The sequence below is a fragment of the Camelus dromedarius genome, chromosome 29 (genome assembly GCF_036321535.1).
Source record: "Camelus dromedarius isolate mCamDro1 chromosome 29, mCamDro1.pat, whole genome shotgun sequence".
In the NCBI taxonomy this organism is placed as follows: domain Eukaryota; kingdom Metazoa; phylum Chordata; class Mammalia; order Artiodactyla; family Camelidae; genus Camelus; species Camelus dromedarius.
In genome coordinates this window covers 18,453,019-18,477,712 of record NC_087464.1, presented here as the reverse complement: position 1 = coordinate 18,477,712, position 24,694 = coordinate 18,453,019, and the positions used below count along the sequence as shown (strand labels likewise).

Below are 24,694 nucleotides of genomic sequence, written 5' to 3'. Positions count from 1 at the left end.
GTTTGTCATAGGACATGTGAAATCGATTTGCTTTGTCTCCCAAAATTCCTCCTAGGATGTAGTGGACGTAAATCCAGCTACTCCAGGGCTGGGTGGTACTGGGGTCTAAGTGCCCAGTAAACAAGCACTCATTTTTCCCACCCAAGTTTGAAAGATCAAGGTAAACATCCCTGCTTTGTCATTGATAAAAAATAGGCTGAAAACACGACTGGAGCTTGGGCTCCAGAGACAAAAGGCCTTGCTAACACTGCCTACTCTCCCCTACCCAAGTCGAGAGCCTGCGGCCACCCGCCAAGAAAAGGCTGGGTCAGGAGAACAGAAATGCTTGCCCAGGACAGAGAAGGAAGAGAGAGGGACAAAGCTCCTCAGTTAGTGAAACATTTAAAATAAACGAGTTACAGCAAATTGAGGGAAAAAATGGATTTTTAAAGAAATCTGAAATTTCACTTTGATCTCCAGAGTCTCAGAATTTCCTTTTAATTCCTGTCATTTTGATTCAGGTATATAGGACTAACAAAGGGCATCTTTTGTGTGGAATACAGGACTGGTTCCTTCTGACATTTATTTTGCACGGCACATTGGTGTACCTGAATTTTCTTTTTTGTTTGTACTGATCACTGTAGAAGAAGAGGTGTACAAACCCTTCCTTTTGTGTGATATTCTTGTGTCACCTACAGTACTCCTTAACACATTCTGCAGGGGGCAGGACAGGTGGTTTGAAAGATCAGGAGAAGCAGCACTAGACAAGTTCAAGTCTATACTCTTCCTATGCAGCCTTTGGAAAGTCATTTCACTTCCCTCAGCCCCAGTCCCCTCACCAGAAAAAGAGAAATAACCACACCTCGTGCGCCAGCATCTCGGAGACGGATGCGAGGGTCAGATGACTCTTACTTACTGTACGTAAGTAAGAGCACTTTGAACTTCAAAGGCATTTACAGGTATGATGTATTGTTTCTATCAATTCATAATTTATTAAACACTTACCAAATTAGATCATAAATGTGAAATGGCCTAAAAAGGTAGTATAAATGGAAGGGATGAGATATACAAAAGCTGTTGTCAATTAAACAAATATTCAGATTTTCCACAAACAGTACCAAGAGGCTATTAGCTTTATGGTATATATTATAACTTAAAACATGAACACACTTGATTAGATTATATGTTTTCATTACAGAACTTACATGATTGCTGCATGTCTTGTATCGAATATTCTGCCCTTCACAATTCCTGAGGGAGAAAAGAAAATAATGATTTCCTGGAAGTTACAAGCAGCAAAAAAAAAAAAAAAAAAAAAAAAAAAAATTAATAAATAAAAATCAGGCACTGGTTACCTCAAAGATTCAAAGTTTAAATGAAAAGAAATAACTTACAAGGACTGAAGGCCAAAAAGTCTCATGAAAGTGTCAATTTAAATAGAGAATGAATTCTTTAATTGAAGTAATGTAATAATATTATTTAAGCACAGTTTTTACCCCAGGGTCCATACATAACCACTGAAATTAATGTAGTGTGTGTGCCTGTATATATGTGTGTGTGTGTGAAGTGTCCATATGCATTTTTTTCCTATGCAAAAGAAGGGAAAGCTATGGACAGAAACATCTGTGTAGAACGTCCCTGTCGGGGAATTTCTCTTCCTCACTTACTGAGGTCACCCAAGTTCGCTGGGCCCTCCATGACTTTCCTCTCTGACCAATATACAATTGTCTCTGTCAGAAATTTGCTTGAGGCAATGCTTATGTTTTATTGCAGCCACTGGCCTTAATAAATGGATGCCACAAAAATAGTGTTGGGGTGTTATTCTTTCTTGGGGGGGAAGCATTTTGAAGATTTACAATCTTTTAGTTTTAGATGTACAGCAAAGCGACTTAGTCTTATATGTGCCCTTTTTCAGATTCTTGTCCATTGTAGGTTATTACAAGATATTACAAGATACTGAATATAGTTCCCTGTGCTATACAGTAGTTTCTTGTTGTTTATCTATTTTATATATAGTGGTATGTATCTATTAATCCCAAACTCCTAATTTATCTCTCTCCTTGCTTACCCTTTTGGTAATCATAAGTTTGTTTTCTATGTCTGTAAGTCTATTTCTGTTCTGCAAATTTGTATGATATTTTAGATTCCACATAGAAGTGATATCATATGATATTTGTCTTTGTCTGACTGACTTCACTTAGTATGACAATCTCTAGGTCCATCCACGTTGCTACAAATGGCAATATTTCATTCTTTTTTATGGCTGAGTAGTATTCCATTGTGTATATATATATATATATATATATATATATATATATACCACATCTTCTTTACCCAGTCATTTGTAGATGGACATTTAAGTTGCGTCCATGTCTTGGCTATTATAAATAGTGCTGCTATAAATACTGGGGTGCATGTATCTTTTTGAATTAGAGTTTTCATCTTTTCCACATGTATGCCCAGGAGTGGGATTGCTGGATCATATGGTAACTCTATTTTTAATTGGGTGGTTTTCTTAGGATACCAATACAGATAGAGTCTGAAGCCATATACTCATATAAATATAGGCTTGAGAATCCTCCAAGGATGACTGCCACGTACGCTGTCCTCCCCTCTAGCCACTTGCTCTGGGACCTCACCACTCATTTTCCAGGCAAACTTTCCTTTTGGGTATTTGGAATTCCATCTAGTGTGTTGTTTCCTCAGTGCAGTGCTTGGTGCTCTACAGTTTACATTAACTCCTTAAAGATAACTTTTCTATAAATGGTACCTTTCCCAATTTTTCCATGGAGTTTATATGTTTCTACCCTTTGGGTTTTTCTGGTCAATTCAATGGCAAATCTGGAGTAAGAAAAGCTAAGCACAGGCTTAACTCACCATCTTGAGTTAAGTCAATCATGACTATTTTATTAATTTTAAAATAGTTAGTCCTGGAAGAACAGAACTTTTAAAAAGTGGATCTGAGGAGGTCATTTTTTGCTGGTGTGATTTGAATATAAGCTTAAATGAAACCACTGAACAAGTTTATTTCAGCCATACATAACTCATTGTACATACTTTCTGATGATTCTGTTTTATTAATTACAAAAAGAGTAAGTGAAAACTAACAATGCACCCAGGAAGTATAAAGGAGGGAAATCAATCATTTATAATCCTATCATTGAGACCTTTACCTTTAATATTTTGGCATTTAATCTTCCAGTATTTCTGCCATGACATTTACAGATGTGAAATCATGCTGCCATTCAACTTTGTATTCGTTTTAATCTAATATTATAACCATGTTTCCATTTTATTAATAATTTCTTTGAAAAAATGTTTAGTGACTACATAATAGTCCATCACACAGACATTGCTTTTCTTATAGTTTTGAATTTATTTTTTTTTACTTGTGGTAAAATACATGTAATATAAAATTTACCATTCTAATCACTTTTAAGTATACCATTCAGTATTGTAAGTATATTCACATTGTTGTATAGACGTTACCTTTTGTGGTTCTCTATGCTGCCTCTTCTTTTCCCCTACTTTTAAAATTTACATAAAGTAAAATTCACTTTGCAGGGGTCTACGATTTCATGAGTTTTGACAAACCCATACAGCTGTGTAAGCACTACCCCAATCAGTATGTGGAACAGCTTCATCACCCATAAAAGCCCTCACCCTGCCCACTTGTAGCCCAACTTCCCCGCACCCTCAGCCCCGAGCAACTACTGATTTTTTTTTCCTGCCCCAGTAATTTTGCCTTTTCCAGAATGTTATATAAATGGAATTATACAATTTGTAGTTTTTTGGGACTGACTCCTTTCACTTAACATAATACATACAAAATCCACCCATATTGCTGCATGTATCTGCACTTTGCTCCTTTTTAATTGCTGAGTAGTATTCCATTATGTGTATGTACAACAGTTTATTTATCCATTCACCAACTGGGTATTTGGGTGATGTCCTGTTTTTAGCAATTATGAACAAAAATGCTGTAAACATTCACATACAGGTCTTGTGAAAACATAAATCTTCATTTCTCTTGGGTAAACACTGAGAGGTGGGATTACTGAGTCTGCTTATTTTATATACTATAATAATGCTTTGCTGAACAACTTTATGCTCTCACTTTAGTTCACATTTAGAATATATGTCAAGAAGTGGCTGAAAAATGCCAGTCCAGTCCTTTGATCATGTGACTTTTTCATTTATGAGGCTTTAACTCTTGGTTGGCTAAGTATTATTTGACTGGTTGTTTTTTCAAGAAGGATAAGTGTCTGGCATATTACTGAACTTTACTTTTCACATAGAAAAGGCAATGCAGCAAGATGTATTACCTTTTTCATGACCGTTTTTCCTCTCAAAACTGTAGATATCCTTCATTGACCTTTGACATTTAGATTTGCAGAGAAGTCTGATTTTTATTCTTTTGTCTGTGTGTTTTATTTTTCTGCCTGGAAGCTTATAGTGTTGTTTTGTTTTGTTAGTATTTGAAGTAAACATTGTAGTCAGGATGTATCTAGTTGTGTGTTTAATCAGTTTGGGCTGAAAATGGTGGGTCCCTTGGCTTTGATTGGAAGACTCGAGGTCTTTATTGGCAGTGCTGTATGTTATTCTCAGATTATAATTTTGATGACTGCCTTTGTTCTAAGAACACTTGTCATTCTTAAGTTAGAGGTCCTTTTCTCTGCTCTTATTATTTCCTTTCTGATCTATGATTTTCTCTAATATACATCTCATTGACTTGACCTTCTCTTATACTTCTAAGAAATCTATAGCCAGCCCTCCACATGACTGATTTTCTTTTTCCGTAGTGACCATTTTGTAGTTTATTATCTGATACACTTTTGATTCTGCTTGTTCTTTTTTTGCAACCCTTCTCAAACTCACCCTCCGCCACCTACATCTCATACCATACTTCCTGTTCCATTTGCAGGATATACCCCAGTCTCTTCACATCTTCGTGTTTTCTGGGAGGTGAAACCCCTAACAGGATTTAGAGGGCATATGGGAGAAAGACATTTTGGGGTGAAAAGAACAGCATTACAGCTGGCTCCAAAAGCACTGTCTAAATAATAGTTAAATTTCTGAACTGGAGACAGATGAGGTGTCCAATTAGTTGCCCCTTTTTCATATAGTTCTCCTGACTTTTAGTTTAGAGCCTCTTCCTAGATTATCACAGTAGGCTGACCCAGTTTTAGTATTTTGTAACACTGTGTATTTCCATCTTTGTGACTCATCATAGTTACAGTACTTTGAAATTTATTAAACTCTCAACAGGGCTACATTAAATTTTAGACATTCCAGAAGCACCAAACTGGGAGTCTCACAGGCAAAATTTATTAGGGTGGAGAAGTCTCTCTCTTGGTCAAAGGGATGTGACTCCATTCTCTTGGGAACAACAGCTATGCCAGTGGACAAGGTCATTGACTTACATGGCTTATTTCATTGTGCTTATTATGTGTGGATGAAGGAAGAAAATAAATTACAGAAAAAGTGAAAGGGTAATTTAAAGTACTCTGCTTACTTTGGAAAAGCCCCAGTTGAGGAAAGCAGCTAACATATTAGGGAAGTGATAACCAAAATCTTTTTGTATCATGCTGACTTACAACCCTAAAAGGCTTTCAGTTCTAATTTCAAGGGGGCAGGCAGATTACAAAGACATGGTTTAAGAGAGTATTTGAATTGATCTAAATACTGGAATACAAAAACTGTTGAAACTTATAAGAATGACATTTTCTTTAAAAGTGTGTGAGAACTTCAGAAATAATTTTTCAGATGCATTTTTAGTAATTGTTTAACTTTGGTTGTTCAAATGAAAAACAAAACTAACTTTGCAAAATTTAACACTAAAGGGAAAGAATATATTTGCCAATGGCAGCTGGTAGCTGTGTCTCAGGTCTGCTGTGTATGCTATTTGGTCGTGGTCTATACCCCACCTCCTATGTTAGCTGCGAGGCATGAACTTGCATTGTGAGTGTTGTGCCTGAAAATCTGAACCTAAAACATAAGTACATCTTCACTACAAATCCCACTACAACTGCAGCAAAGTGACAGGGAAAGGGAGCATTTTATTTCATGAATTCTCAAAATATAAAGTACCATCTGGGACTCGTTCCTTCTCCAACTACTCTTTGTGGTGCACCAGGATGTGGATACAAAGATGCAGGATGATTATCTCCCAATTCTCTTAACAAGTCGGTAGTAAGGTTTTTGTAACCCGACCACCTGGTGGACATTTTTAATGTTCTGCTGCACTCGTCCAACCTAACACACACTGAACCCACTGACTGGCCTCCACTGATGTGGCAGGCTTTGGTTACGATTTAGTATGAAAATGAATGACCACTTTATGGAACAGGCATAAAATGAAATGCAAGTTATTTTAAAGTTAAGGACACTGGAGTCCTAATTCCCCAGGCAGGAACCTGCCAGCTTATTCTGGAAATAATTCCTTTGGCTCAAAGCATCTGAGCTGCAGGAATATTACTTCCAAGTTTTTAATTTCATTCTAATTATTATTTGTAAGAGCTAATGGTTATCAAGAGTATATGAAAATTCAAGAACATCATTTCACAATTATGTATTTTCTAATTTTCTATCCATTACAACATTCATAACACCCTGAAACTAAAGATTTCTGAAGTCATAAATTTATGAATATATAAAAAACATATGTTGATTCCACAAGAGGCTACATTAAAAACATTAACAAAATTTCCCTGGAGTTTATAGCACTATAATTTATTACATTCATTTGCTGATATATTGACTCAAATACTAGTGTCTTAAAAACTGAGAAGCATGTTTTGAAGAAAAAAAATATCATTTTTAAAAAAAAATAGTAGTTAACTTAAACCTGTCTTCCCCATGGTTGGCACTTGACTAGAATATCAAATTGCAAATTTCTGCAGGAGAAAGAGACATTCTGGCTGGCGTATGGTGTGCACTGCAAAAGAACTGACTGTGTATTTAAATGTAATCAAATTCTGAAATAACTTTGTCCAAAGGAATAAATGAGCAAAATAGCCACACTCACTCCCTTTCCTAAATCATGAATTTAAAGGAGCACACTGATCAACAGACAAGTGCTTTCTAAGGCCCTAGGATAGCTTTTTGTTTATTTTTTTTATGTAACCACCTCCATATTCCTCTTCCAAGAAATATCGACCACAAGAGCTCAATATTTATGAAGATTTAATGAGTCTCTAAGGCTGTTCAAGGGTAAAGAGACCTGATAAGCTTTCCAAGGGAAGTAGGTTTCCTTCTTAAGAATCTCAGAGTACTTCCAAGATTACAGTGAAACTTCCCAACATGGGAGTGAGTACATAAGGTTTGGGGCTGCCTAAAAGGTAGAGAGCAGGAACGAGAGAATTATTAACGACCCTGCCGCCCCTCCTTTGAATTAATCTAATTTAATTTTTATGCAGAGAAATAATGTTACTGGCCCTGTTTCCTATCGGAGTCACGGAAAGAGTGGGTGCACCGCAGACCTGGCCTCAGGCCAGGAACCAAGCCAGAGGAAGAACATATATCACCTCACCATACACTTGTCTTATTGTTAATACCTCAGAATATACTGTTCTTTCATTTGATTTTTTTTCTTATATTTGGTTTAGGATTTCCCCTAGCTTTGGATATATATTCAAATTAGATGAGCTCAGGGAGCAAGTAAAAAATTGGAGATTCTCAGTCCTGAAAGCAAACTTTAAAATACAGATTAAGATTTGTATGTAAATAGACTATAAAGAACACTACATAAGTCCTAAAACATGAAAAGAGTTACACAAGCAGTATTCCAGGAATGGTAATTGGAAATATAGTAGCAATATTTAGAACAGAACTGTTTTTGAGTCCCCACAATTAGTTTATTATGAAACGTTTTAAGTCCAAAAAAAATAGTAAGGAAAATGATGCAAACTCATGTACATGCCAGTAAGCTCCATCATTTCTTAAAAGTTTTCTTCGGATTTATTTTTAAGAAATGTATCATTACAAATATGGAGAAGCTCCTGCCAAACTCCTCATTTCTATTCCCCTGCCTCCCTCCCCTTCGTTAGAGGTGACTAAGTTAAAAGGATCATAGTTTGTATATTCTTCCAGGGATTGATTTATTTTTTTGTCCCAACACTGCTTTTGAGAGTATCCATGTTGACAGATGCAACTCTAATTCATTCATTTTTATGGCTCTAGAGTAATCTAATTTATAAATATACCCCAATTTATGTATCAATTATTTTTATTTTTTATTGATCAATTTTCCTGAAAGTCTGTAAAGATTTAGGTTGGTTCTGCAGCAAGCAATCTTATATTATCACTTAAGGCACATCTGCACACATTTCTCCGAGATACATACTCCAGTGGAACTGTTCTGTTGTGGGTACTTACAGCTTCACTATTACCAGATAATGACGAAGTGCTCTGTAAAGTGAGAATACCAATTTCCACCCCCATCAGTAGTGCAGAAAAGTTCTTCTTTTATACACACCTAGGTCAATGTTAGCATTTTTATACTTCAAAAAGTTTCCCAGTCTGAAGAATATGAAGCATCTCACTTTGTGTTCTTTTGCACTTTGTTGTTGGTGAGGTGAATATTTTCATTTCTTTTAGACTATGAAGTTTCCCCTTCTGTCAATTTCTTACTCACCTCCTTTGCCCATTCTTCTACCAGTGTGCTTTGCTTTTGTTTTATTGTAGAAGTTATTTAAATAGTTCAGACACTAATCCCTTATTGGTTATATTCATTATCAAGAATTTCTCCCACTCTATGCTTTTCTTTCGATTTACAGTATATATTTTTGTGCTATGGAAAGTGTTTGTTTAGCCTGCTCGAATTTATATTTGTAATTTAAGTCCTCTGTGTCTTAGTTAAGGAATCATTCACTACCCAGAGATCATATAGATATTCTCCTATATATCCTTCTAAATGTTTTCAAGATTTGCTTTTCATTAGTGGACTTTAATCCATCTGGAATTTATTCTTTATACGGCTTGACATTTGCTAATGCTTTTCCTTTGGATATTAATAATCATATTTGAATCCTATGTATTAAATATTCATCCTTTCTCCATAATTTTTTAATTGAGGCGAGATTGACATGTAACATTATATTAGCTTCAGGTGTAATTCCACAAATTTTTAATGCCATTTTGAAAATATATCAAAATCCCGTCTATGCATGTTTCTCTTTCTGGGCTCTCGATTCAGCTACATTGGCCTATTGGTGCCCATGCTACTACTATAGTTAAATTTCTTTTTAATGTTAGTGTCTGGGCAAGTCTTCTATTTCCTTCTCCTTCAAAATTGTTTCCATTATCTTTGCATTTCCATATGATTCTTAGGATTGAAATTACACTTATTTAAAATATTGATTTAGTAGAAACTGGCATTTTATGATATGGAGATGTCCTATTTATGAACATACTATACAGCTCCACTTAGTTAGGTGAGCTTTTAAGTATTTTATAAAGGCCTTGTACATCTTTTACTAAATTTGTTACAAAGAACCTTTTATTTCATAGGTAGTATCAATGGTGTCTTTTTGAAATTTTGCTTTCTCATTAGTTTTGGCTACAGTGTAAGAATATGGTTGTTATTGTGCATTAATTTTGTTTCCAATAATTTTAATGAACTCTTTCATGAGTCCTGTTATGTCATGTGTAGATACTCTTGGATGTTCTATCTAGACAATCAGGCAGTCTATGAATAATAATAATAATAATTGTTATACTTTATATCTCTTTTTCTTCCCTTGTTATACTGATGGGACCTCGGGTACAATAATGAATATACAATGACAGCAGGGGTTCTTACCTCATATCTAATGTTAAAGAAAATGCAGTAACATTGTTTAAAAAAAAAAACATGGTCTTATTTTCCATAATGTGGATGTATTCTTTTTTTTTTAACACCTTTATTGTGGTATGGTTCCTGGACAGTAAACTACACATACTTCAGATGTACAAGTTGATGAGTTTTGATAGATGTATATATACCAGTGAAGCCACTACCACAATCAAGACAGCTAACATTTCCATCACTCCCTAAGAGATGCAATTTTCGAATTCCCAAGAAAATGCAGGAACGTTCTATAGATTCAGAGAATGCATCTCTGTTCCTAGTTTGTGGAGATTTTTCTTCAGTTATGAATGTGTTCATCTTATCAAATGCCACTTTTGCATCAATTTAGGTAACTGTATGACCTTCCTACCTTAAATATTCAATGCTGCGCCTGCTGGTGCTCACTCGTGACGAATATTTCCTTATGTACTGTCTATTTTAGGATTGTGAGCTTATCACAAGCAGGGCTCTATTGACAGGAATAAAATTCCTCTACAGCCTGGCTTGGTGACCCATCTCTCCATATCTTCTACTACTGCAGTAACTTCAGGACGAACAAGACTACTTTTCATATTAATTTCTTCCCCCAAGGCTTCCACAATCACATGGGATATATACATTCAACTCAATAAATACAAAATATGTAGCTCAATACACATGCACCTCAAACTCTTGCCAAAAGAGTAGGTCCACTGTTACCAAGGTGGGAAATTTTTTTTCATTTACTGTTGAGACCAAGACATTTAAATTCCCTATGTTGGTGTATGGCTTTTATTTTTTTTTCTAGTCCATCTGTTTAGTAAATATATAGACCTCAACAGCCCTGCCTTTCTATTAGGGCTGGAGTTCATATGGTATGCCTCACATACACAGAAGACTTGATCTCCTGTGACTATGAAGAAATTAAAACTCAAAAACCTGAGTCCTAGAGACCAGTAACTCCTACCTCCATCCTCAAAGCAGGCACAGAATCCGTTATGCACTTACTGGTGTGGCCTTCATTTTTCTCTTTGTTTTTTAGCTCTGTAGATTTCATTTAATTTCTTCTAGGTTCAACTTTACTTTTTTTTTTTTAATTAAGACAATTTTTTTCTAGAACAGTTTTAGGTTCACAGAAAAACTGAGAGTAAAGAATAGAGATTTCCCATAAATCCCCTGCCCCTACACATGCATAGCTTCCCCCTTATCAACATTCCCCACCAGAGTGGTGCCTTTGCTACAACTGGTGAACCTACATTGACATATTTTAATTACCCAAAATTTAGTTTACATTAGGGTCCACTCTTGGAGTTGGCTATTCAGTGGGTTTGGACAAATTTATAATGACACGTATCTATCATTATATTATCATACAGAGCATTTTCAAAGCCCTAAAAATCCTCTAAGTTCCACCTACTCATCCCTCCCACTCTTAACCCCTGGCAACCACTGATCTTTTTACTGTCTTCATAGTTTTGCATTTTCCAGGCTGTCATATAGCTGGAATCGTACAGTATGTAGCCTTTTCAGATTGGCTTCCTTCACTTAGTAACATGTACTTAAATTTTCTTCATGCCTTTTTATGACTTGATAGCCCATGTTTTTTGGGGTTAAATAATATTCCATTGTCTGGATGTACCACATTTTATTTATCCATTCACTTAACTGAAGGACATCTTGGTTGCTTTCAAGTTTTGGCAATTATGAATAAAGCTGCTATAAACATCCATGTGCAGGTCTCCGTGTGCCCAACTATTCTGGGCAAATATCAATGAACTAAATGCTCACTTATATAGAAAAAGTGTGTTTAGTTTTGTAAGGAACCATCTTACTATCTTCCAAAGCTGCATTCCCACCAACAATGAATGAGAGTTTCTATTACTCCACACCCTCAACAGCATTTGGTGTGGTCAGTGTTCCAGATTATGGCCATTTCAATAGGTGTATAGTAGTCTCTCACTGTTGTTTTAATTTGCAGTTACCTGATGGTATACAACGTGGGGCATCTTTTCATGTGCTTATTTGCCATCTATATGTCTTCTTTGGTCTGGTGTCTGTTATAGTCTTTGGCCAATTTTTAAATTGGGTTGTTTGTTTTCTTATTGTTGAGTTTTACAAGTTCTTTGTGTATTTTGGATAAGAGTCCTTTATCAAACACATCTTTTGCAAATATTTTCTCCCCGTCTGTGGCTTGTCTTCTCATTCTCTTGACATTGTCTTTTGCAGAGTAGAAGTCTTTAATTTTAATGAAGTCCAGCTTATCAGTTATTTTATTAATGGAGCATGCCTTTGGTGTTGTATGCAAAAAGTCATTGCCACATCCAAGGTTAGCTAGGTTTTCTCCTAGGTTAACTGTAGGAGTTGTACAGTTTTGTGTTTCACATTTAGTTCTGTTATATATTTTGAGTTAGTGTAAGGTCTGTGTCCACATTCAGTTTCTACATGTTGATGTTCAATAGTTTCCATTACCACTTGTTGAAGAGACTGTCTTTGCTCCATTGCATTGTCTTTGTTTCTTTGTTGAAGATCAGTTGAGTCCATTTATGGAGGGCTATTTCTTGGCTCTCTATTCTGTTTCACTGATCTCTCTGTCTATTCTGTAACCAACCCTACATTGTCTTGATTGCTGTAGCTTTATAGTAAGTCTTGAATTCAAGTAGTTTTATCCTCAGACACTATTTTCCTCCAATATTTTGTGGACTATACTGGGTCTTTTGCCTCTAAAAATAAACTTTAGAATAAGCTTCTTGATATCCACAAAATAATATGCTGCTATTTCGACTGAGATTGCATTGAATCTATAGACCAAGTTGGGAAAAACTGACATCTTCACAGTATTTAGTCTTCCTATCCATGAACATGGAATAGCTCTCCATTCAACTTTACTTTAAAAGATGTATGTCCTATTTTCCCTGGCATTTCTAGGTATTTTATTAAATCTTTTATTTTAAAACAACTGCAAATCACATTCATTTGTAAGAAATAATGAAAAGAAATCCTTTGTATCCTTTACCCTGTTTCCCCTAATGATAACATCTGGCGAAACTATGGTACAATAACACAACCAGGATATTTACATTAATACAGTTAGAATAAAGAACATTTCCATGACCACAAGGATCCCTCAAGTTGCCTTTCATAGTTGTACCTTCATTCCACCCACCCCACCCCCTTCTTTAATACCTGGCAGTTACTGATCTGTTCTCTACTCCTGTATTATTTGTCATTTCAAGAATATTATATAAATAGGATCACATAGTATGTAACCTTCAGAGAATGGCTTTTTGTACCTCAGTGTAATTCTCTGGAGACTCACCCAGGTCATTACATGAATAAGTGGTTCGCTTCTTTTTACTGCTGTATAGTAGTCCATGGTATGGATGTACTACAGTTTCTTTATATTCACCCACGAAGGGCATCTGGGTTGTTTCCACTTTTTGAATATTTTGAGTAAAGTTACTAAAAACATTCACATTTTCATGTGAAAACAAGTCTTCATTTCTCTGGGATAAATGCCCAGAAGAACAATTGTTGGGTTGTATGGTAGTTCCATGTTTATTTTTTTAAGAAACTGCCTGTGGCTGTGCTATTTCACATTCTCACCACCAATGTATGAGTGATCCAGTTTCTCTGAGTTTTTGCCAGCATTTCATGTTGTCACTTCTTTTAAAAAAAAAAGTTATTCTGATAGGCATGTAATAATATCTCATTATGGTTTTAATTTGCATTTGCCTAATAGCTAGTGATGTTAAGCACATTTTCACATACTTACTTGCCAACTGTGTATCCTCTTAGGTGAAATATCTGTTCAGGTCTTTTGTTCATTTTTTAATTAGGTTGTTTGGTTTTTTTAATTGTTTATTTTTAGAAGTTCTTACTATAGATACCAGTCCTTTATCAGATATGTGGTTTGCAAATATTTTCTCCCATTGATCTAGGTGTTTATCCCTCTGCCAAGACCACAGTTTTGATTACTGTAGTTGTATAAGTCTTGCTATCAGGTAGACTGATTCCTTCTAATCTATTTTTTTTCCTGAAATTGTTTTAGATATTGTATGGTCTATGCCTTTCTATATAAATTTTAGAAAAATCTTGTTTAATTTACAACAACAACAAAAAACTTGCTGGAATTTTGAGTGAAATAAATCTATATATCAATTTTCGCCCAGCTTTCTGCCCAACTTCGTTCCTAGAATACTGAAATCAGAGGATCTTTGTCTGAGAAATCAGAACAGCTCAAAATAAAATACCTAAAAAAAATCATCAGGCAATGAGATAGACCAGCCACATCTCCCTAAAATTAAGGTCACAATTCTTTTCCTTAAATATGAACAACAACAACAAAAGGATGACCAAAATTCTTAGAGAAGTCTCTAACATATAATAATATAATTCTGTAACAAATATAGTCACAGAAAAACAGAACAGAAAACAGAAATTTGGAAAGAATTGAGACTATGCAAGGAGAAGAAAACTTCACTCCCCAAAAATCTATTTATATGCTTAGAGATAAAAGCAAAGATATTGTACCTGAGAATCAGGGATAGACTGCCTTTTTAAAAATAATTCAAGGAACAAAAAATATCTCAGGAAAAAAAATAGAGAGACAAAGTACTCAGAAAGTTGGAAAATAAGTTTAAGTAAATGTCCCAGAAAGTAGAGCAAATTGGTAAAGGGAGAAAAGTAGCAAGTCTAATATCTGAATAATATATACATAAACATTTTAAAATAATAAACAAAAATTAAAACTTTAAGAAATCTCTTTGTAAAAAGTCTATATTCTTCAACATAGCTTTCAATATTCTTCACAAAATTACCCATACTTACTATCCCACAGACCCATACTATAGTCAAGCAGGCTTTTTTTTTTAATTAACACTGGGATTTATTAATTCATTCATCTATTTATTTATGGAATAAAATATACTAACATTCCATCACATGTGAGTAGTAATGTTGGACACAGGACAAAGAGATGAAAGACACCATCTATGCCACCAAAAATTTTGTTTCAGTTGTGGAAATAGAAAAATAAAACAATACAATGAAATACACTCTCATAAAAGTATATTCACAACATTCTGTAGAAACATGGAAGACTATCACCTAACCTAGTATAGGGTAGGAACTGCCAACAAATGCTCTAAGAAAGAAATGAAAATTTAAAGGAGTTTCCAAGGTCAACTATGTGTTAATAACCAAAAGGAGGAAAAGGATGCTTTAGGCAAAGAAGAGCACAGACAAAAGATGTGAGGTGATGGTTAAGCACACATTCACTTACTTACTCAATCAATTAACATTGCTTGGGTCCTAATTACATGTTCGCTATTAGAACTTAGAGTGGTAAAGTTAACGTCCCTACCATAAAAGGAGTCCTATCTTGCCAACAATAAGAAGCACAAAAGAGGAACATCAAACTTAGACCAAGATATCAAGACAGGCTACCTAAATGAGGATGACTTTGAAGAATAAGTAAGAATTGGCCAGCTATCACACTAAGAAGAGACACAAATGTATACATGATTAGATGTGGATGATTAAGACAATAGACACACAAGAAAAGGGCCAGGTTTAAAACGAAGGAAAAATATGTAAGGTAAAAAATACACCCTACCAGCATTTTAAAATATCATTAGAAAACAGATCAGAAAAAAAAAATTTGAAAACTGCTTTCAAATACAAAGGAAAATAAAAAAGAGATGAAAGTCACTAGAAAGAACATGATAAAAGTAGAAGACAGACAGAAATAACTGGTGTTCATAAAGAAGAGGCCAGAACAAAGAGGCAAGAACCAACAGTAAATGATATAATAGAAGAAAAAGTTTCCTACAATAAAGAAGTATCTGAATCTATACAACACAAGCAACCGCCATGTACCAAGGAAAAATAAATGAAAAGAGACTGGTAGCTAGACACAACCTTGTAAAACTCTTGGAAAAATAAAGCCTTCTGTAGGTAGCCAGGCAAAACAAATAGGTTATTTACCAAAGAAGGGAAAACATCAAGCGCCCTGAGAGGTATGTGAGCAACACTATATATCAAACGTTATGGGAAAAAAACTTCTGAGTCTTGAAAGGGAAATTTTGTGTCTCAGGAACTTTATACCCAAATAAGCCATTCACTGTTTAAGTGTGACATCAAAAGAAAGACATTTTTAGATATAGAAGGACTCATAAAGTATAAGACACACAACTTTTTCCTGAAATTAAAAAGGCTATAAAGTCTTGGTGCTTGAAGTGTGGTCCATGGACAAGAAGCACTGACATCACCTGGGAATTCGTTACTACAAATGAAAGCTCTTGGGCTCTGCTCCAGACCTACTGAATCCAAGTTTATATTTTAACAAGATCCCTAGGTGATTTATATGTGCATTAAAATTCCAGAAGCACAGCTCAAAACATATCTCTGCCAACAAAGTGATGATTCAGAATGAAGCACTGAAAAGACTGACAATGAACACTGAAATAATATATGCACACAAACACAATTAAGTTTCAACAATGGTTTGAAATATGAAGATGAAAGAAAATATATAAAAGGGAGAAATGGTGCCAAGAAACTGAGTATAAAATCCCAAATTATAATAACAAAATTCCCAATAACAAGTGGGAATGAAGAAGAAAAGCATAAAATATACACCAGCTTACAAATAGAAATCAAAAGAAACTAGAATTTTATTATCGGCATTGATAGTAACAGAGCAATTATTAAAGAATGGTTTTCAAACATCTTAAATTTAATCACTAATAATATAAAAATAGGAGATATATATATATAATTTCCAAATTACCAGAGGTAAAATTTCAGCCAAAAAAAAAAAAAAAAGGAGAGGGAGAAAGATTTTAAATACAGTTGGTAATCCAAGTACACAAATTGAATTTCTTCCCTCTTATAAATGCCTAGTGAAATGAAATGAACAGCAAAATATATTAATAGGTTATCATCTCTACAGCATATCCACAAATTCATAGAGGCTATATACAAGCCAGAAACTTCAATATATCTGTATGCAAGACTGAATTAAAGGATGGTACACCAGTGTAGGTACCGCAGAGACTTATCTCCAAATACAGGAAAGCCACAAAAATCACAGAAAAGAAATTCACTAGCAGAAAGGCAATGTTCCTTCCCACAAAAGCCCTCAACCGCAGCTTCCTATTCATTCTCCATAGTGATGCAAAGCTGCAATAGATCTAAAGCAATGATTTTTACCCAAACAGAAGAAAGGCATTTTTCCCATGGAGAGTGAGAAATGAATTAACAAGGGACTTGATAATTCTGACTCTAATCTGGATCCCTGATATTTGAAGTATAGGGACTTGGAGATAAACATATACATCTATATATACATACGCATATGTATTAACATATATGTAGATTTTTTAAAATTTACTCATATTTCTTTAATGGAAACTTAGACCATTGATGGTTCTCAGCCAATTCTTTTCTAATATGCGTGTTAAGGGCTATGAACTTCCCTATAAGGATGTACATCCTCCAAGTTCTGATAAATTGTATTTTCTGATCATGCTTCTTTCCTCAAGTTTCTACTTTTTTTTGATATTAGCACAGATTCACCAATTTTCTTTTAATTAGTGTCACATGTTAGATCTTATTTTATACTTTATTTTCAGTCTTTCAGGGTTCTTATATCAGATTCATTACCACAATCTACAAATCTGCCTTTTTCAACACTGGCCCATTCTGCTTTCTCCCTTGCTATTGTTCTCCAGGTGTGAAAGCCTCTTTTCATTTCCTGCTCCAGCACCTTTACCTATGCTGGCCCCACTATCTGAGTTTTATGTCCCATAACCCTCCCCTTTCATATAATTGCCTTCCTCTCAGCAGTCGGGTCTCAGCTTAGATCCTCAGCATAGAGAACTTCCCCCAACAGGGGTTATCTACCCCCTCGACACAATGTTTAACTACTTTTAATTTGATTACATACTTGCTTACTGTTTGTCCCCCTAAATTATAAGAACCATGAGGGCAGGCTTCGTGTTAGTTTAATTCACAATTATTAAACTCCTTACACACACCAAGGTATAAAAGGCATCTTGGAGCTGGAGGCTTAGATAGTATAAGGACTTTTTAAAGATTTCTTTGAGAAATCTATGCTACAATCCCACCTCTCACTCTGCTCCACCAGCAAAGAGAAGGGACGAGGGCTTCCATCGGCTAACCCCAAATCGAGAGGAAGAAATTTTAGGGACACCAGCTGAAGAGTTCAGTATGTGTCTCCTGCAGTTGGCTGGTGTCTAATTCACACCTGAGAAATTGAAGGGCTGAGACATCAGCTGCAGGGGCCTGTGTGAGCAGAGTAGGTGCTGCTGCATTGGCTCCTAGAACTTTGAGAGTTTGTTTAGCAAAGTTCACGTGACGATTTCCCGTGAACCAGATGTGGGCCACAGGCAAGAGAACCAGCATAGGGTGGTCTTAGGAACCTACCAAGACCGCTGCTGAGGGGTGAGTAGACATAAACAGGGAGAAGCTGGGAGTATGCCTAGGTGTCCAAGAGCCTAGGAGAGAGCAGTTTTACCAAGTCAGAGGACTGTGGGTACCACATCTCAGGGGAACTGCAGGCAGGGATCCCAAGGGACTGGGGGAAAGAGGAGACAGTGTCTCAGAAAATTCCATCAAAGTGCTCACAACAGAAGCCAACTTTTGAGATCTACCAAAGCAGAGAGGACCAAAGTCAAGGCAGAACTGTCCTCCTTCTTCTCCTCTGCTCCTGCCCAAATTTGCTTTTCCAAATAAGTGCAGAGAAGGCAGAAGAGGCTGAGCAGCTGCCCTTCCTAACCCGAAGTCTTTCCGTCAGCAGCTGACCCCAGTCAGGAAAGAGAAAACACACATTTACACGCACTTGGCAAAATCATATTCCAGGCAAAAATCGAAGTAATTTTTAAAGTTAATAAAATAATCAACAAACATGTAAGCATTTTGGTTGTAAGACAACAGGATGAAAGTGGAGATTCATGGTCCTTAACATATTCCTCTAATTCTTTTTAACAAACACAGGTACACTTTAAAAAAGAAAAGACAAACACAAATCATGGAAGAGTCCCACTCTTTTCCCACCCGAGCCCTACCATTAATCGCAAATTATTCGAATCACTCAGATTTGGATTGAGGTGTCCAAATCTCACCTTTCCCATACCAGTCTCCATACTGGAAACCTCTGCCTCAGTGGGAAAGAACTTATCCTCTATCAAGCCCCTCCTTGACCCTTGCCCACAGGCCTCACCAAGATAAACACATCCTAGTACAACACAATATCCCATCATCCTTCCGTATAGTATGACACCCTTAGAGAAACAGGGCGTCTATTTCCTCTCCAAGGTAATAGCAGAGGGGGAGCAGGTGTACCACTTTGTCTGTGCAAGACTAATCCTTGGGCTCAGTTCTGCAACCATTTACTTAGGGTTCCAAGCTCTGAGTTGGCACTTGCCCCAAGATAATGACACCAACGTGACCATCAGCAGCCTCCCCTGCCTTCCGGGGTTAAGAGTCCCTCTTAAAGGCCAATCTACCACCTCTCGTCTGCTCTGCTCTGTGCTGTCTCAAGGCAGAGAGAAGGTAAATGGTCACTCTCCAGTATGCTGTGAAACAGCAACCTTGGTGAAACCCAGACCTGAGCCAGATAAAACATGCTCTCCCTGCGTCTCTGCTCTGCACCTTACATGAGTTCCTCTTTCACCGGGCAACATGCCAAATCTGAAGATGGCTGCCAAGATTTTGGGGCCTTCTTTTGTCCAGAACCAGCACATCTGGTTCCATCCACCTGGGGCTCTGTCTCACCTGAGAGCTCAGGTGAAAATTCTTGGCTGGAATTTAAACTGCCTCATGAAGAATTACCTCAGACTGTCTCAACAGCATTGATAAGTGTGGGCTTATTACAACTTACGTTTATTTTTTAAGAAGCTCATCTTACATTTTAACAAATGTTATTTAAGATAAACACACCTAAGATGTGAACACAGAACTTGCATGACTTTCTTTTTTTATTGAAGTAGAGTCAGTTTACAATGTTGTATTAATTTCTGGTGTACAGCATAGTGGTTCAGTTTATATATATATATTTATATATATATATATATATTCCTTTTCATATTCTTTTTCATTATAGGCTATTCCAAGGTATTGAATATAGTTCCCTGTGCTATACAGTAGGACCTTGCTGTTTTTCTATTTTATATATAGTAGTTAGTATCCACATTACCTTCTTGATCAATGGATTGCTCAGAGAAAATGAAGAGAAAATGTCTAAAATTGCAACAACTCTTACGCCAAGTCTTGACAACTTTGGGCCAGTGACTTAGCAAGCCAGCCTTCCCTCCTTTAAAGCCCAGAGTGTGTAGTGCCCCTGGCTGCTGTGAGCTGGGAGTCTCCTGTGGACGAGCATGGCTACACTCATGGAAATGAGGCCATTACTATTTAAATATGGTAACCTGAGGCTGACTAAAATTTAGACACAGCAGGTGTTACACCACCATCATGGTGCCTTCCAAAGCCAACAGGCCAAGTTGCCTTCTCAACCTCACCCATCCAAAGGCACCGACACCCACAGAGAAGAGCAGGTAAAGCCGCCACTTACCTGCCGGTCAAACATCTCCGCAGAGAATAGGAAGCTCCTCCCCCGCAAGTCCGGGAGCAGTCGCTCCAGTCGCCCCAAGCATCCCAGTTGCTATCTTTTTCTTCATCTGAACGAGCATTTCTTGAGGTCTAAAAATTGAAAAGACACAACAAATTATAGACAAATATGCTAGAAATATCCCCAAAGCTTCCCGTTTTTCCAGAATCTTATTCTAAGCTGTTCACAAAGTGCCTAAAAATGCTTTGCTTTGGAATAGCTACATTTAAAAAAACCACACACACAAAATGGTTTCATATAGAAATCAATGGCACATGAGTACCTTTCCACCTTACGAAGGTTTTGTCCAGATGGCTTTTAAGCTCGGGTTTAAATCTGAAATTTTATCATTCCAAAATTTAAATACATTGGCTGAATATAAATCATATGTATTATTATTATTTTGCTTTATAAATTTCATAGCAGGGTCCTAGCTTGTACCTAAGAAATTCTCACAACTGTTTGTCATAAAGACTTGGTGCTAACTCCAAGGAAACTTTTTTGCATGAGGATTTCTACTTCTTGAAAGAGGCTCTATTCCAAGAAAATAGAGAAGGGTCAATCATGAATACAGTTTGGTTTAATTTGTCTTCTGGACTCAGCATCATTGACTTATATCAGGATACTCTAGAGAAAAGAGAAGAGGGGGAGTTAAAATGTTTAAATAGATAGATAGATGGAGATCTAGGTATGAAAAGAAACGATATGTACTTTAAAAAAGTTACAAAACTTTACGAAGAGGCCTAAAGTACACTTGAATAAATGGAGAAACATACCATGGTTCTAAATAGCTAGACTCAATACTATAAAAACGTTAATTCTCTCCAAATTAATCTATAAACTTATAACAACTCCAATCAAAATCCCAAAGGGGATTTTATTTTGGAACCTCACAAAATGATTCTAAAGTTCATCTGGTGGAGTAAGTGTCTACAACAGCCAAGAAAAAAACTGTAAAAGAAGGGAAATTAGAGGGAAGTTGCCTCAATTAAAAGAGTACAGAATTGGCGTAGCGATAAGCGTTCAGATCTATTAAGTTTGAAAAAAGAAGAGCCTGGAAAGAGACCCAAGTATAAGGACGCAGTATAGAACCACAAGTCAATGTGATGAATGGTTTAACAAAAATCATGGATAACGTCTTCACAAAATACACCAAAATGAATTCCAGATATATCAGAGACTAATATTTAATATGCTGAAACCATAAAATATTTTAAAAGTTATCTTGGTGCTAACTCCATATAGACTTGATATAGCAAAGACTATCCTAGACATGTTAACAAAGGTGGAAACTATAAAGGAAAAGGCTGATATATTTAATTACATTAAAATAAAAACATATAGCATTTTCCACCTCTTCACTTATAGATAAAGGTATGAGTACATGAATATCCGCGCCAAGAGATGCAGTCATAAAAATACAAACGTATGGGCTGGAAGAAAACATAGGGAACTGCCTCTAAGAATGGAGGAAGTGGGACTTGGGGTGAACGATGCCAGGGAAAGACACAAAAGGAATACCAACTGAACGTTTTATTCTCCTCCCAGCCCTCCCATAAAAGATCTGAAGCAGATATGACAAAACATTAAATTTGATGAAGCCAGGTGGTGCTATGACGGATGTTAGCTTTATCTGAACTGTTACGGATTTTGAAGATTCTTTTAAAAAATATTTTGGGGATAAAAGGCAGCCATTAAAGAAGACTGTTCAGCCTGTATCCTGTTTAACACTGGTAAATATGAACGTGCATAGGAAAAGGAGTAAGAGGTTAATTAAAATGTTCGTGGGAAGATGCTGGGTGATTTTCACTTGTTTTGTTTCCATTTCTCTGCACTTTGTAAGGATTTCTAAAAGAGAATACTTTAATATTTTAATGGAAATTTTAATTGAAAACTGGCAAGCAGACAAACCCAGCCGCATCTTGTTGACATACAGAAAAGCTGAAGAAGGACAGGACTTAATAGGTAAGTTCTAGGTTGGAGACCAGGAGAGTTTACGAAGGAAACCCTGACCCACTCATAAACTGAACCAGGGGACTCCACTAGATAACTGCACACATTTCCTTAGGCCCTTAGGCCAAGTTACCTCATCCAACCAAAAGTAAATAAATTAATTAAGAGAGGGATCTGTAGAGAGGACCTTCAAAAGTAAAACGAAGAAAGGCGGGAAGCAACGAGGAGGTTTTCCAGTAATTTTCACCCGCGTCTCACGGTCAGTGGGTTTCCTGGCTTCTGGCCAAGCCACCTATTTATAGCACAGTAGGCAGCCCTACCAGAGGCAATATTTCAGGAACAGTCAAGTGAAAGGAAAGAAAAAATATCTGGCAACTGATCAAATCTGTCATCGGGAAGAAGGGCTAATTAAACCCATGCTATTTACTGTTCTAATTAGACCACTGTTCAGTTCGATTTTCTACACTAAACGTCACCAAATAGAACTGTGTCCTGTCTATAACCTAGTATAAAATAAAGTTTTGATTCATAAAAAATACAATAAGCAGTTTAATACATTCAACTGGGCTTTTAGCTTGGTAAGTCTAAATCATTTAGGTAAATGTTTAAAATATACACAGCTGAAATTGATTTTTCATTTTGTCACTCGATACACTGATAGGTTGAATGTGAAAAGTTGAAAAACATCATCATATATATTTTAAAATGAAAGTTGAGAGTTCTTTACAATATTGTTTTAATTTGTTTTTATTCCCACTATCCCATCTGTTCAGTTTATAGTTAGAGTCAGGTTTCTTTCCATAACTTCCCCACCTTTACTTACAAAAAAAAAAAAAAAAGGAATCTGGATTCTAAAATAACTAAAATAGGCAAGTTATAAATGCAGGACTTTGGTTTCTTTGGTGGAATCAGTACAACAATTTTCCCCTAAGAAAACAGAGAAAATGACATCTCAAGAGGGGTCCTGGAGTTTTTCTCCTGTCCTTGCCATGAAGGTGGTCAGATTTGCTCTGAAACCCCACTGCTACTTCCTACCAACCAGTCTTCCTGTCCTTCTCACATATTCTGCTTTTTCCAAAGAATAGCAATGATAACCCCAGTTTCTACCCACTTCTCTTCTCTTCCCTTTGATACCAGCAACATGGTGATAACAAACGTTCAGGGAAAAAAACAAAAACAAAAAAACCCCACTGGAGCTGAGCAAAGTGCCACTAGGGTCATTTCTGAACATTTATGCTTGTGTATTCTTCCTTCAGAGACACAGAACCTGCTTCCCAGGAACTGACATCCTTCTACAGCAGTGGACAGAGAGTGAACCTCCATCCTCTTCTACAGAAGAATCCTTCTCAAGCTTTCTCAAACGATCTGGTACCTTCAATTGTCCCAGCTCTTTCACAAATATTTTCTCTCTCTGCGCAAACTTAAGTTGGCACAATTTTAATCTTAAAATGTAGTGTCCAGAATACAACACCGTATCTGAGAATAACCCACAGTGCCCCTATGATCCAGGTTTCTTTTGATGAAATCTAACTTTCCATCTCTCCTTCCCTCCCTCCCTCTCTTCCTTCCTCCCTTCCCTTTTCAGTCACATCATTTATTGGATCTCACTGTGGAAGCAGTATCACATGATGGTTAAAAGTTGTGTGACTCTGGATAAGTTTCTTAACCTTTCCAAAACTCATCTATAAAATGGAGATGACAATTATACTCCAACAGGATTTAAATAAAATACCATACATATAACAAATCACACAGCATCTCAATAAAAGGAGTAAGTAAACAAGTAAAAGTAGTAAGTAGAAGCATAAGTTATTGTTCTTCAAAATAATGTCTTTTTCAAAATAACCACAGTAGAGCCAGCTCTCTCCCATTTTTACTTAGGCAAGACTTAACATTAATCACTACTGAATTTCCTCTTGTTGGTTTTGGCCCAGAATACCAGCCTGTCGAGATCTTTTTGAACCCTGATCCTGTCACCCCATATATGAGCCACTTCGCTCAGCTTTGCAGCTCCCATGCTCCACCCAAGTCCCTGATAAACACACTGGACACAAGCTCCCTAATCTTACAGAATTCCATATGCACAGTTCTGCTGTTTTAAAATAGTAAGCAGGATCTAATGCCAAGTAAGCAGCCAACTAATCAGACTTGGAATCTGTGAACACCGTTTAACGTTACAATAAAAATATGAAATAAAACCAGTCACCATCACCACGTGTTAGGAGACAGAAAGAGTCATGGGGAGGGAAGAAATCAGCCATTAGGAAGACCTGGATCAGGCACTGGGGTGGGGTCTGCATTCTTAGGCTGCTGCAAGGTGGTGG

The 24,694-nt window shown here is 36.4% G+C and overlaps 1 protein-coding gene across 2 annotated transcripts in view; it reads right to left on the bottom strand.

The window, feature by feature from the left end:
* The window catches only part of ADAMTSL3 (ADAMTS like 3), a 260,077-nt gene that overhangs the window by 161,476 nt on the left and 73,907 nt on the right, over positions 1–24,694 (bottom strand). For both annotated transcript variants that reach the window (XM_031440672.2, XM_064480638.1), the window contains exons 3-4: positions 20,382–20,509; positions 1,185–1,230 (exon numbers count right to left, since the gene is read on the bottom strand). In XM_031440672.2, the coding sequence (XP_031296532.2) occupies positions 1,185–1,230; positions 20,382–20,509 (174 nt within the window). The remainder of the gene's footprint in view (positions 1–1,184; positions 1,231–20,381; positions 20,510–24,694) is intronic.